The 14,234-nt window shown below is 40.8% G+C and overlaps 1 protein-coding gene across 7 annotated transcripts in view; it reads left to right on the forward strand.

The window, feature by feature from the left end:
• The window catches only part of LOC119653512 (putative polypeptide N-acetylgalactosaminyltransferase 9), a 405,357-nt gene that overhangs the window by 305,595 nt on the left and 85,528 nt on the right, over positions 1–14,234 (forward strand). For all 7 annotated transcript variants that reach the window (XM_038058174.1, XM_038058173.1, XM_038058180.1 and 4 more), the window contains 4 exons: positions 840–1,044; positions 8,180–8,349; positions 8,410–8,574; positions 12,642–12,835. In XM_038058174.1, coding sequence (XP_037914102.1) covers positions 840–1,044; positions 8,180–8,349; positions 8,410–8,574; positions 12,642–12,835 — 734 coding nt within the window. The remainder of the gene's footprint in view (positions 1–839; positions 1,045–8,179; positions 8,350–8,409; positions 8,575–12,641; positions 12,836–14,234) is intronic.

Raw genomic sequence — 14,234 nt, forward strand, 5'->3', positions numbered from 1 at the left:
CAGCGAGCAGGAGCAACCAGCGCAGCTCAAGAGGAACAGGAAGCTTTTTAAGATTATTTTCATCCTCATATTCATCCATCCGCAATCCTAACACAGTTCCGCTTTTATGTTGTCGGACTTTATGGCTCTTAAAGTGGTTTATTGATTTTTTATTTTTTTCGGCCATCCTGGAACGTAGTCGTTAGTCTTGGCCTTCCTGAGGTTCCTTTACAACACTATGCTACGCCTGCATACTGTTCCGGAGAAGCACGGAAGCCTGAGTTCTGAAAGATATCTATCTGGCCAATTATTCATTGACCGGAAAATAACGAGAAGGAAAAAGGAGACCAAGAACTTCACTAATCGAAATAAATTCGTCCTATTTATTCGTATTATGTTCCATGGTGGCTGCACGTAGCAGATAGAGGTTCTTGCTATGCGGGTTAATTCGTGAAGATAGACGGCCATAGAGGTGGGATAAATGGCAATTTAATTGAAACGAATAGATACAAACCGTAATTAGGGAGACCGGGGAATTTCAAACCATCCGGTGATTAACTGTCTTCTGAGGATCGTTTGAGATTCATTTATTATCCTGTGTCGCCGGTTTTCAATAAAACCTGTCCGTTCAATCGACTCCTTTTACATTTTAATTAGAATATTTAACTAAAATTAATTTTATATTCTCCAACATGCCAACATGGCTTTTAGTAGATAGATACTAAAAGCCTGAATTTAAATTAGAAAAACTATTTGAGCCTCATCCCCCTCCAGGATCAGAAGCTAGATATTTATAAATCATGAACTCCTCACTCGTCTGAAAAATCTCTAATTCATACTTTCTATCTTTCCACTTTCAGATAAAGGTGTCCTAGCCGCTCCTGCCGACAACGTTATAGAGACTGGCAATGCAGGCGAAATGGGTAAGCCTGTGGTGCTACCTTCCGATATGCCACCTGAAATGAAGAAGCGAGTTGACGATGGTTGGCTGCACAATGCATTCAACCAATACGTTTCAGACATGATTTCGGTGCACAGAAGTCTTCCAGATCCTAGAGATGAGTGGTAAGTACAGCTGGCGCTCTGCAATTGCCCCAGGAAAAATTTTGAGAATATGCTATCCATTTGCATATTTAAGAGCTCCCGTATGGGGGGGGAGTATTGAGTGTAACTAGTATCTGCTACCTGGTCGAATCTCAAATTTATGCAGTTTGTTTAGTGTTCCGTGGAAATTTTATGGATTCAATTCAATTCTCAAGTTTACATTGGAAATGATGAGAGTGTTCGGATCTTTTTAATTTAATTTTTGGGGTTTCGTTCTACATTTGGCAATCTTTATGGAGATTTTATGCAAAACTGTTTCTCCTGATGTCCTGACGTGATCAAGAATATTGAAATCAAATACTACAGTAACCGGAGGAAGAAAGGTGGAGATTGATTATCTTATTTGCATAAAGATGAAGCCACTCTTGTAAAAGGAGCGTTCCTGTACGTTTCACTTGGTTCTGTTATAAAAAGTAGCACTTGAGCCTCAAATTTTGTAAAATATACATACAACTTGATGCAACGCATTACAAATTACAAGTATGGAAACCCAGGCGTCCAAAGAAGCTGCTTTTTTCATTTTACCATTTTAATTTTTGACTTTTCATTGACAAGACTATGGGCCTACAGCTCTGAAAATCGAGTCCGCAATGGGTTTGCTTTTGACTGCACGTCTCTCCAGAGACTTTGTTCATGATTCCAGAGATTCCGATGTTGGGGAAGCTTTGGCTAAGTGTATCTTTGTTAAAGCAGAGGCTGCTGTATGCTAATCGCTTTCGGACGATAGAAGCAACAAAATCCTCCCCCAAACGTGCTGTTGCCACTTCTGTGGAGTATGTATCAAAATGTCTAGTGGTGTATACTAAGGTCCTCCATACCAATGGCTTAAAAGCTGAACCGCGAACAAGTGTCTCGTTGTCAGATAAAAACTAGAAATTGTTAGAAAGAGGAGATTTTCGCCAGTATGAAGTATATGCGGTCTTCAGAGCGACAGCCTGAGTGGGAAGACAAGCACACCGTAATTTGCAGCGATAGCCAAGTAACCGAAGGAGCCTTTAACAGTCGCAATCCTTTTTATCGATAAGAACTCTCTAAAAAAATTACGCTGTTATCCCTAAGATAACTTAAATTATTAATCATTACTAATGGATCAATTATTCATTAATTTATGTTAAATTTATATAAGAGTTTACCAAATCTTATTATCACCCCAATAAAATAATCTTTTATATAAAATTTTAAATATCCTTTATAAACTTAATACATCAATTATCAAGATCTATAGGGTCTTCTCGTCTTTCAATTATATTTTAGCTTTTTGACTAAAAAATAAAATTCTAAAATTTAAATTGAAACAGTTAATATCTCGTTCAGCCATTCATACAAGCCTTCAATTAAAAGACTAATGATTATGCTACCTTTGCACAGTTAATATACTGCGGCCATTTAAAACAATCAGTGGGCAGGCTAGACTTTAAACTAAATTCAAAAAGACATGTTTTTGTTAAACAGGCGAATATTCATTAATTTGCCGAGTTCTTTAACTTAATCTCTCCTCTCAATTTACTCATACAATATTTTATACTAATTTTATCATTATTGCTTAATTTTTTAAATTAAAATTAATATTTAAATAAATACTTAAATAATAACTAAAATAAAAACTAAAAACTAACTAAATAATATATTAATAAAATAAATTATAACAAATTTATTAACGATTGCTATTTCTAAACATACATTTATTACAAATTATTAATTTATTTTAAGGCTTTAATTCACAGCTTATCCCATGAATTACTTTTAATAATTTACAGAACATTTTAACAATTAAATTTCTGCCCATATTAATAAATTAAATTTATTTCTTTAAAAACTAGATACCTTTAAAGCCGAATAACTTTTCATTTCTAACAGTTTATTGTAAATAATTTTTTTACATTAACTCAAATAAACTGTTAACTCCTTTAAAATCGATAAATCTATAATAAATAGATTTTAATAGATAAACCCTGATACACAAGGTACAATAAATTAAATTTTCTTTTTAAATAAAAATTTTTCAAAAATTTTTCAACATTCTTTTACAATACTTTATACTCTATCATTAAAATTATTTTTTCTATAAACTATACTTAAACACTACCAGTTATAATTATTTTTAATATTCAAAAACAACACTAAAAGAAAATAAATAAGTAAATACTACCTCAATTTATATTGATTTGCACAATAATCTTTTCAATGTAAAAGAAATGCTTTACTTAATAAGCTCGCAATAACTGTTCTCGGAAATGCTACATATCTATGTTCAATACAGTGAAATTAATCTGAGGATCTGCCCACTGTGTCATTGGACCAAATGGTTTCTTGGATGGCTTAGGAATCATGGATTCAGCTGTTCCCATGCAGGGACTTGGACCAACAATCGGAGTGCCAACGGCACTGGTAAATGTTGCTATAAAAAGCAAGGGGTCCCTTTAAGATCAAGGGGTACAGAATTAATTCCGCTACACACACCAAACTTATCTCGTCAGAACCGAAAAAACAAAAGGCAAAGCTTGTCCAATCGAAAAGCAGAAGGATATGCAGAAGAATTTTGGACATTCTGGCCGATCGTAACTTACATTTGATAGATGGCCTCACTCCAAGTACACACGAGGGCCCTAGCGAAATAGGCTAGGTTAATCACACTACTTCCTTCTTGTTAATCCGCTTTTATACATCGTAAGTTGTGATAAAATTTTCAGTTTTCACGGTCAAAATTAAATTTATCATCCTTTTGCACTTGACCATTCGAGTCGGTCGAAATCAAAGAGGACAAGCTACCCTAAAGTCTTACTAAATGGCGATCATCACGCTCCGCCCCAGACGTGCCCCGTCACCATGCACTTGTACACGTCTGTATTAGCCAGGCTCGAGATACTGCTATCCTACGTGACATTGACAACATTTCACGTGATCTTGTCGGTGCTTGCGACCACATCAGAGCCTGAAATATAAACGGTGAATATCGCGGAAATAGAGCGAGAATCACATGAAGCTAAACGAGGAAAGAAAAACTTGAAACATGAGTACTGCGCTTGAGAATGTAGATTTACGTCGGATCAGGTGCCGCCATTGGGGTTCCCTCCCTTTCTTGGCGTCCTTCGGTCATTCAAATGGAGGATTCCCCTTAGTTTGTGCGGGTTTTCCCAGAGTTAGGACGAGTAGAAGAAGGAAGTCCTAAAATTAAAGCTTTAACTCTGGATGTGATATCTATATCTATTAACATTTAAAGATTGTATTACATTGGCGCCTCTGACACTAATCACCTTTCTTCATTCAATTCATGAGTTTTCCAATCCACTTCGTCTCCCAGCCGCCCTCAAAGCTATTTTCCGATAAATACCACATAATTGGTCGGTCGAGAGCTTTCCACTTCTGCTTCACCTCTGCTTGAATTACATCATAACGCGAATCCTAAAAAAAATCTAATAAGGATATTTAAAAAGTCTTCCTTGTTGAACAACCAGAGCATTTTAAATCAAGAACAAAAACTCAAAAGACGGAATACCGCCCTTCATTCCCCAGGAGACGGTTCTACTTCCAACTTGAGACAATGCCGACCACATTGCCTCCCACAGGGTATTGTAATCCTGTAGTGTACCGTTACGGTCTTGAGTGAAGCGCTCGAACACACTTCAATCCCTGATCTAATTGGATTGTTGCGCCAATGATTATTATCTCAGTTCCACAGAGAATAAAATCCACGTTTGAACCTATTCAAACAACGCAATGATCATCTCTCGGCGATAGTTTTCAAGCACCCCAGAACGTTCGTCACTAAGCACTCTCCGAAGCCGCTAGAAATCCTCCTTTCATCTCCGGAGCGACTTCTCACCCCATAAAAATGTCTTCTTCTATCTCTAATTGTCATCATCAATAGGACAACAACCGGTATCCGGTCTAGGCCTACCCCGGTTTGGCGCCGAGGTCCACCAATTCGATATTCCTAAAAGATGTTTGGCGTCCTGACCTACGCCATCGCTCCATCTTAGGCAGTTTCTGCCTCGTCCTCTTTTTCTACCATAGATATTGCCCTTATAAACTTTCCGGGCTGGATCATCCTCGTCCATACGGATTAAGTGACCGCCCACCGTAACCTGTTGAGCCGGGTTTTATCCACAACCTGACGGTCATGGTATCACTTATAGATTCCGTCGTTATGTATCCTACGGAATCGTCCATCCTCATGTAGGGGGCCAAAAATTCTTCGGAGGATTCTTGTCTCGAACGCAGCCAAAAGTTCGCAATTTTTCTTCCTAAGAACCTAAGTCTCCGAGGAACACATGAGAACTGGCAAGATCATTGTCCTGCACCGTATGAGCTTTGACCCTATGGTAAGAGGTTTCGAGCGAAACAGTTTTTGTAAGCTGAAATAGCCTCTGTTGGCTAACAACAACCGTGCGCGGATTTCACGGTCATAGGAGTTATCGGTTGTGATTTTCGAACCTAGATAAGAGAAATTATCAATGGTCTCAAAGTTGCAGTCTCCTATTTTTATTCTTCCCATTTGACCAGTGCGGTTTGATGTTGTTAGTTGGTTCGTTCTTGGTTCTGACCACGATATATTTTGTCTTGGCTTCATTGATGTGCAGTCCAAGATCTCGCGCTGATCGCCGCCTGCTTGATCTGCATGAAGGTAGTTTGTACGTCTCGGGTGGTTCTTCCCATCATGTCGATATCGTCAGCATAGGCCAGTAGTTGGGAGGACTTAAAGAGGATCGTACCTCTTGAATTTACCTCAGCATCACGGATCAATTTCTCGAGGGCCAGGTTAAAGAGGACGCATGATAGAGCATCTTTTTGTCATAGACCGTTGTTGATGTCAAATGGTCATGAGAGTGATCCTGCTGCTTTTATCTGGCCTCGCACATTGGTCAGGGTCAGCCTAGTCAATCTTATCAATTTCCTCGGGATACCGAATTCTCTCATGGTTGTATACAGTTTTACCCTGGCTATGCTATCATAGGCGGCTTTAAAGTCGATGAAGAGATAGGACATCTGTTGTCCATATTCCAACAGTTTTTCATCGTTTGCCGCACACCGAAAATCTTATCTGTTGCTGATTTGCCTGGACTGAAGCCTCTTTGGAATGGATCAATGATGTTATAGGCGTATGAGGCTATCCGGCCTAGCAAGATAGCGGAGAATGTCTTATAGATGGAACTCAGCAACGTGATACCTCTATAATTGTTGCACTGTTCGATATTCCCCTTTTTTGTATGAGACAGATAATGCTTCTTTGCCAGTCGTCAGGCATTGATTTGCTGTCCCACACCTTTGAGCACCGGTTGATGAACCACTTGGTGTAATTGGTCGACTCCATATTTAGCCAATTCGGCTGTGATTCCAGCGGCTCCTGGCGACTTATGATTTTTAAGCGATGAATTGCACGGACTGTTTCTTCTATACTTGGTGGTGGCAGTATCTGTCCGTCGTCTTCAGTTGGCGAGACCACCAATTCGCGGATATTTTGGTTGTTGAGCCGTTAATCAACATGATCATTCTGTCGGAAATCAGTTTTCCCTCTTTGTCTCGGCAGGATGAACATCGAGAGGTGTAAGGCTTCATCCTGCTGATTTGGTGATAATACTTCCGGGCCTGATGCGGTTGCTCCCTGTGCTTTTCGAGCTTACAGAACTGTTGGTTTTCCCAGGCTTCCTCCATCTGTAAAGTCGCTTCTCCGCTCGACCGAGTTCGTGATAAGTCTCCGCGCGTGCCCGCGTTCTTTGTGAATGCTGCATTACTCGGTATGCAGTATTCTTCCGTTCCGTTGCTAGCTTACATTCAGCATCAAACCAGCCGTTCCGACTCTTTTTGCGGCTGCGGCCAAGTATGTTTGTGGCCGTATTTATGATAACGTTCTTCAGGTGATTATGAAGATTATTCATCTCCAGGATCACTGTTGACTGCGGTTATTGCGGCATCCATTTTCCTCTTGTAGGTGTTGCGGATGGATTCAGTGTTAACTCTCACCTGATTATCAGAGGGGATGCTGGGTGGTATTGTTATTCGAGCTCGGAGCACCACGCCAATCAGATAGTGATTCGAGTCTATATTGGCCCCCCTGTATGTTCTGACATTCATCAAGGCTGAGAGGTGGCGGCTTTCGATGAACACGTGGTCAGTTTGGTTGTTGTTGTCCCGTCTAGAGAGGCTCATGTATGTTTGTGGACCGCTTTCCACGCAAACCAGGTGCTTCCAACAACCATTTCGTGTGACACTGCTAATTGAAAAATTTGCAGTCCGTTATCGTTTGTATTTTGATGTAAGTTATAGGAGCCAAAGTATCGCCTGAATACGGGCTCCTTCCCTACTTGGCTGTTGAAATCTCCAAGTATGATTTTGGTTTCATTTGTGGGACAGGCTCCGAGGGTTCGTTCTACTGCCTCGTAGAAGGTATCCTTCTCCGACTCTGCAGTCTCCTCTGTAGGGGCGTGAATGTTAATGAGGCTTATATTTCTAAATTTGCCCCGCAAGCGCAGAGTGCATAGCCGTTCGCTTATGTTTCCACAGCCGATAACAGCAGGTTTCATTTTTTGGCTGACTAAGAAACCTACTCCGAGCACGTGGTTTACTGGATGGCCACTATAATACATTGTGTAGCGACTCTTCTCCAGGAAACCGGTTTCTGCCCAACACATCTCCTGCAACGGTGTTACATCAGCCCTATATTGGGCCGAGATATCGGCTAGCTGTTGAGCGGCTTCTTCTCTGCACAAGGAGCGCACGTTCCATGAGAAAATGCGCAAATCGTTATTCCTTTTTCGTTGTCGGGTTTGTCGTTGTAAAATCCGTCCACTCCAGGGCTCCTGTTGTGGCTTCGTAGCAAGTTTTTTTCCGTGTAGGGTTGTCAGTCCTACCCAACCCCCAACCTGGAGGACCAGCTGGTAAAATTTGTCCCGTTTTTAGGTGCCTCGAAAACTTTCCAGCGATTAAGAGCAGAGAGATTTGCTTATGATACCTGCACTTTTGAAATTCTTGAAAATTCACCGTTTTTATAAATTTATGTGTAAATAGAAGAAGATGAAATTGAGAAAACAGATCAATGTATTCGAGATAATTTGTAATGCAATTAAACGATTCTCCTTTTGTCTTACCTTTCCGCCAGGTGTAAAGAACCAGGACGATACAAGGACGATTTACCTCCAACCGATGTTATTATTTGCTTCCACAATGAAGCTTGGTCAGTACTTTTAAGAACAGTTCATTCGGTCCTCGATCGATCTCCAGAGCAATTAATTAATAACGTTATTCTAGTCGATGATTATTCAGATATGGGTGAGTATACCAGAAGCAATTTGAAGACAGTAGCAATTTAATAATGTTTTACTTTTCCAGCACACTTAAAAGGACAACTAGAGGATTACTTTAAAGACTATCCAAAAGTGAAAATTGTCAGAGCACAAAAACGTGAAGGACTGATCAGAGCGAGATTATTAGGAGCTCGATATGCGACGGCACCGGTCCTTACTTATTTGGACTCACATTGTGAATGCACTATTGGTAAGTTTATTGAATTTTTGATGAGGGATCTTATGGTCAAGTCCTTTGGTATATAGTATCAAAATTATGGAAAAACAATGTTTACATATAACATTGAAATGGGTCCATAAAGAGCAAAGAAGACAGCGTTCGTCTCTAATATTTCAACAAAATTGCTTCTTATCCAGATTTTCCCACCACACATAGATACTAATCCACAACGATTAACAAAGCCACACACATTCTCAATGGAAGTGGAACTGAAAATAAAACCTTAGATTCCCTGCAGGAATTTACAGATACTGCTAACTTATTAGTTTTCCATCAATAATTCTCCCTTCTTTACTATATTAACATTCGTAGCAGTAACTTACGTTTCTCAACCACGGTTTAACTATTTTTCCATAAAAAATCGTACCCTGAAACCATTTCGTCGCTTTTGATTAGTAAAAGCTTGTCCTAGCTGAAGTCGCAACTAGTCCCTTCATTTCCGGGTAAATTTAGCCCTGCCTGTATATGATGAAACTCAAAGTTGATAATCATTATTAACCAAGATATATTTAATGCTTTAGAATCCTAGAAAGCTCACGAATCCCCGTAGTAGCAAATATCTTGGGGAACAGATTTTTCAATCCTTTCCCTTAGTTTAGTTAATTATAGTAGTGCGAAATTGAACCGACCTTTGGAGCCGCTAAACCCTATGGATTAACCTTATTATATAAATACAAAAACAAACCCAAAAATACTACGAAAACTTATCATTAAGGCTCTTCTAACCCAGAATGAAAACACTATTCAATGCCGGTTACAGATATGACCTTCATATCTAAAGTGCAGTTGTAACTAACAGCTCTCGGATATAGGAGCATCCCTTAAATTTCACTTTTTCTTAGTTTAGGTGACCACATTTGTCTCACCTTTAAAATCTCACCAAATGAAAGAGAAGCATTGTATCCTCCTTCGCTCATTAAAATGCCTCTGACCAAATACTGGCGTATATGACCTATGTACTGCCAATTTTGCCTTGAATAAGTTCCATTTTGGGTTCGAGATTGTAATATACCAATAAAACCTTGTAATATATGTGTCTGCATGGCTCAAGTGGTTAGAGCGTTGGGCTGTCGTAGCGGAATGCCGCGGTTCAAACTCGCTGTGGGCAGAGGAATTTTTTATCGTGCCTGGATGTCGAATCCAGTTGGCTCAGCTGTGAATGAGTACCGGATCAAATCAGGATAATAATCTCTCAATGCTGACCAGTGTACTGTGGTGTACCATTACGGTCTTGAATGAAGTGCTCTAATACACTTCAAGGTCCTGATCCAATATGGATTATTGCGCAACGATTATTATTCCGAGCTGTCACAATCTCGGCATATGCCGGATTTTACCTAATACTAGCACTAAGTGCCAAGCATTTAGGCTCGGATGATCCTACCTACTTAAAAACCAAAGAGGCGCTGGTGGTGGTGACCGGTGGTAGGTTAATGGCAGAATCCGTCGAGAACTCCCCCCCAACATCGAGCACGTTACAGAATGGTGTACTTCTGCATGGTTTGAACAAGACTGTGCGAAAGTCCCAGGACATCAAGGGAAGCCGTGAGGGATTTAGGAACAATACCTGCAGCTGACAATATTATGGGAACTACAACCACCCGCTCGAAATCGAAAATTTATTTGATTTCCCGAGGCAATTTCTCACAGTTCACCTTCTTCTCCACGTATTTCCGTTCACTTTTCCAGTTTTGGGGATAGCAACATCAATTATATACGCGCAGCAATACATCAGGCTTGTTGTGTAGAGCATGGCGATCAGTCAGAACTTGCCGGTCCCAATACATGCTGTAAGCAGAACTAACAAGTACTGCTTGCAGCTCATATCGGCAAACCGGACATGTTCCCATGATCACCCCATCCTTGTATGCAAGGCTTTGATGGATAACCTTACATACAGCATTATGCCTGGTGATGTATTGCATCAGTGCCATAACAGTACAGAGAAATGAGATGGTCCAACGTCTCCAAAGCCAAACCACACATTCTGAACTGGTTGTTCTCCACCCGTCCTTTCAGGATGACCATTTTATAAGCTTGGGCGGCTACCACGCCGTCCTGAATGGCACACATGAACTCCCCGTCTCAGCAAAGAGCTCCCCAGCACACAGCCATGTCTTCGACAAATGCAAATCGACAAATGGCTGCCAAAGACAATTCACGTGTTTACCGTGCATTGCCTTCGATTTCCATTCATCGACCCGTTCTTGATCCGACTTCACTCCACCTAGAGGATTCAAATATCGATCCTTCAAGTTAAGTGGAGTGAGCCCACAGTTTGCCTTACAGACAGCCGCATGCAAGGGACTCGGCTGTTTTTTTGCTGCAAAGAACAGGAACGGCAGACTTTGGATAATGCATTCGGAATTTGGACATAGTTGTCCGTATCCGCCGCTGGACGAGGGATAGCGAATACGTTCAACGCGCTTGTCTTATTCTTCCCCGAGAGATGCGATTTCAGCACTAGCTTTACACGTGGCAAGAATCCCGACAGCAGAGCATCCTTCAGATAACCAACTCGTGCGTGGGTTCCTTGCAGAACTCCTAGGTACTTGTAGAAGTTTGTCTCAGTCATAGCTTTGATGTGGAGGTCCCCAACGCTTTGTCCGGCATTCGGCTCGTGATGACCTTTGCGGATGGCTTGGATTCGACACTTGTCTAATCCGAACTCCATCCGAATATAACGGCTGAACATGTCTTTTATTCGTAACAGACTTCTAAGATGATCGTCAGTACCAACATACAGCTTGATATCATCTAAATACATCAAGTGTGTCAGTTCGCACTTAGCACGTAGGCCATACTTTATTGCAAAACTATGCCCTCTAGCATCTTTCAGTAGCCATGAAAGGGGATTCACTGCCATACAAATCTAAAGGGGACTGAACGAATCCCCCTGGAAGATGCCCCTCCGTATATGGATGGGCTCTGAGGTATTAGCACCCTCAGATGTACGGACTGATAAGGTGGTATGCCACCCTTTCACGACTGTCTCCAAAAACTTTATTAATTTCGGATCAATGCGATACAGATGTAGGACATCGATTAACCAGGTATGCGGGACGCTATCGAAAGCCTTGGTATAATCGATATAGCAACTGAAGAGGTTTTTTGGCCTCTAGTTGCTTGTCCTACAACTACCGAGTTGATAATGAGTTGCTCTTTGCAACCCCTTTATCCAACTCGGCAGCCCTTCTGCTCCTCGGACAGAATGTTGTTGGTCTCGAGGTGCGCATTCACCCTTCCACTAGTAATGGACGTTATGAATTTGTAGAGGGTTGGTAAGCAAATAATCGGTCTTGTGTCTGCGGAGTCCTGCACCGTGTCCTTCTTAGGGATAAGGTAGGTAATCCCCGCAGTGAGGAAATGTCGAAATTCCTGCGCCAACTCATGACCTGGTCTATGCTATGTGTCCACCGACTGTGTACGCTAGTAAATTTCTTATACCAGAAATTCCGCACCCGATCCAGACCTGGGCCCTTCAGTTCGCTTATACTAGATTCTAGACACGTCTGGAATGACTTTCGCCATACCGTCGTAACTAACTGCATATGACAAAAAGTTTCTGCTTTCGTGTGTCCAGAATTTCAACTACGGGTGTCTCACTGGGAAGTCCGGTCTAATATCAAGTAGACGTGGACTTAGGATCCCTCATATCCCAAAGTGCTGGCGGATTTAAGTTGGATATAAGTCGCACCCTTGTCGTCTTTGCGATTATATAAAAAGCGCGATCTCCATCTTTTGGCACTTTCAGTCACTCTGCTCCCAGGGCAGAGGTGAAGTAGTGTCTGATGAGTGTCCTCAACCTGAGACGAATTTGTTAGCCTTTCTTTCTTTTTTTCTAAGACTTGTATGCTACGCCCAAAACGAGGGGTGCGTGGACCGTGGAAATCTGATATGCAATCGTCTACTGTAGTAATTCGTGCGAGAAATATTTACACTGATATTTAACGTGTTCACAAAAATATATACATAAATATTTATTCCTACAGATTTTTCAACAAAATAACCCGCAATAATGTCCTTAACTCTTTCAGGATGGTTGGAACCTCTTCTCGACCGAATTGGACGGAATTCAACGACCGTAGTGTGCCCAGTTATTGATGTAATTGATGACACAACCCTTGAATACCATTGGAAGAATTCCGATGGCGTGAACGTTGGAGGTTTTGATTGGAATTTACAATTTAATTGGCATGCCGTGCCCGAAAGGGAGAAGAAACGACACCAGGTATGTTTGATTGTCCAATTTTCTAAATTTAAATCTTGTACGCTCGTGGCAAGGTTTGCTCTTGAAAGGTCTATTTTTGTAATAATTTCAAATAAGTGTGTATGTAACTGACTTTTCTATTTATATTTATATTTCTTTCTACGGAACTTTTGTGATTGACACGGAAATGTCAGTCACGTTCCACCTAAATAATGAAATAGTCTTTGTCAGTACAGATCTCCAGGAACTTATTTTTGATTCCGTACCAGCTTTACACGATTCTCCAAAAAACTGAAGAGGCCTAAATATACTTTCTATTACAACAATCGACTCAGAAAACAAAATCCCAGCTACATTACGACCATGCCACTCACCTGGTCCAACGCAAAGACCAGCTATTTTTCCTGACACCACCACCGCTCCTCCAATCTCCCTTCTCATCCCTCAACAACAGCAAGAAACATCTGGGATGAAGGGTCTAATGAAAATTGGCATTCATCACGGTGTCTGTCAAACCAAGCGAATAAAAATATTTTGAAAGCATTTCATGTTAAATACCATACAAGTCGGCAAACAACAGAATCCTGTGTAATCCTATTTTGAGCAGGAATTCACCGACCCAACAGCAGTATTCATTCCCCATGCTTGTGGGGTCTGGGGAGCTTGTTTCAATGAAAAATCCATGCTTGTTTCTCTCAATGGTTCTGTTTTCCATTTTATTTCAAATACCACGGGAAAGTGGTTAAATGTTATTGGATGGGGATGCATTCGAAAGAGAATAGCAGGTTTCAATATATCTGTTGGGGTTGGCCAGGCTTTTTTGAATGCCAATTGAAGATGCGAATCAATGGGAGTTGGAATTAATTAAATGTAGGAAATTTCAAACAGTTTTGATTAATGTAGCGAATAATGACAGGTGTTTTTTGCTGAAAAGAAAATTCCAGGATTATTTCATGGGTTACGGTTCGTGGTAAGAATATAAGGAATGGGGTAGAACGATTTAATGTGAAGTTTTATCTAAATGCGTTTCCTATCGCACTTTTGCTGTAGACAATATTATAGCTTTTTCCTGTACTATCTCAACCAGGCATAATACATTACTGCTGAACTGATTTGATTATAATTTCAGAAATATCAAAACAGAAGGTCAGCTTGACAAAATGTCGAACCAGTTACCCACGCATTGTTGCCAAGGGTTCTTTGTCGTTTCCTCATTGTTTTTTTGCCTCGGATTGGTGCATGATCAGCGAAAACAAATCCTAGTCGACTTCAAAATGCCTGCTGTTCACTTAAATCCACCTCATTCTTCCACTAAATTTAAGACCTTTTTGTGCTCAGGACACTTATCATTTCAGTCTGGCCGAAGAATTTGATCCTTTTCGCTACACCTTCTGCATCGATTAAATCAACAGCACTTGTA

Source organism: Hermetia illucens, chromosome 4 (assembly GCF_905115235.1).
Source record: "Hermetia illucens chromosome 4, iHerIll2.2.curated.20191125, whole genome shotgun sequence".
Classification (NCBI taxonomy): Eukaryota; Metazoa; Arthropoda; class Insecta; order Diptera; family Stratiomyidae; genus Hermetia; species Hermetia illucens.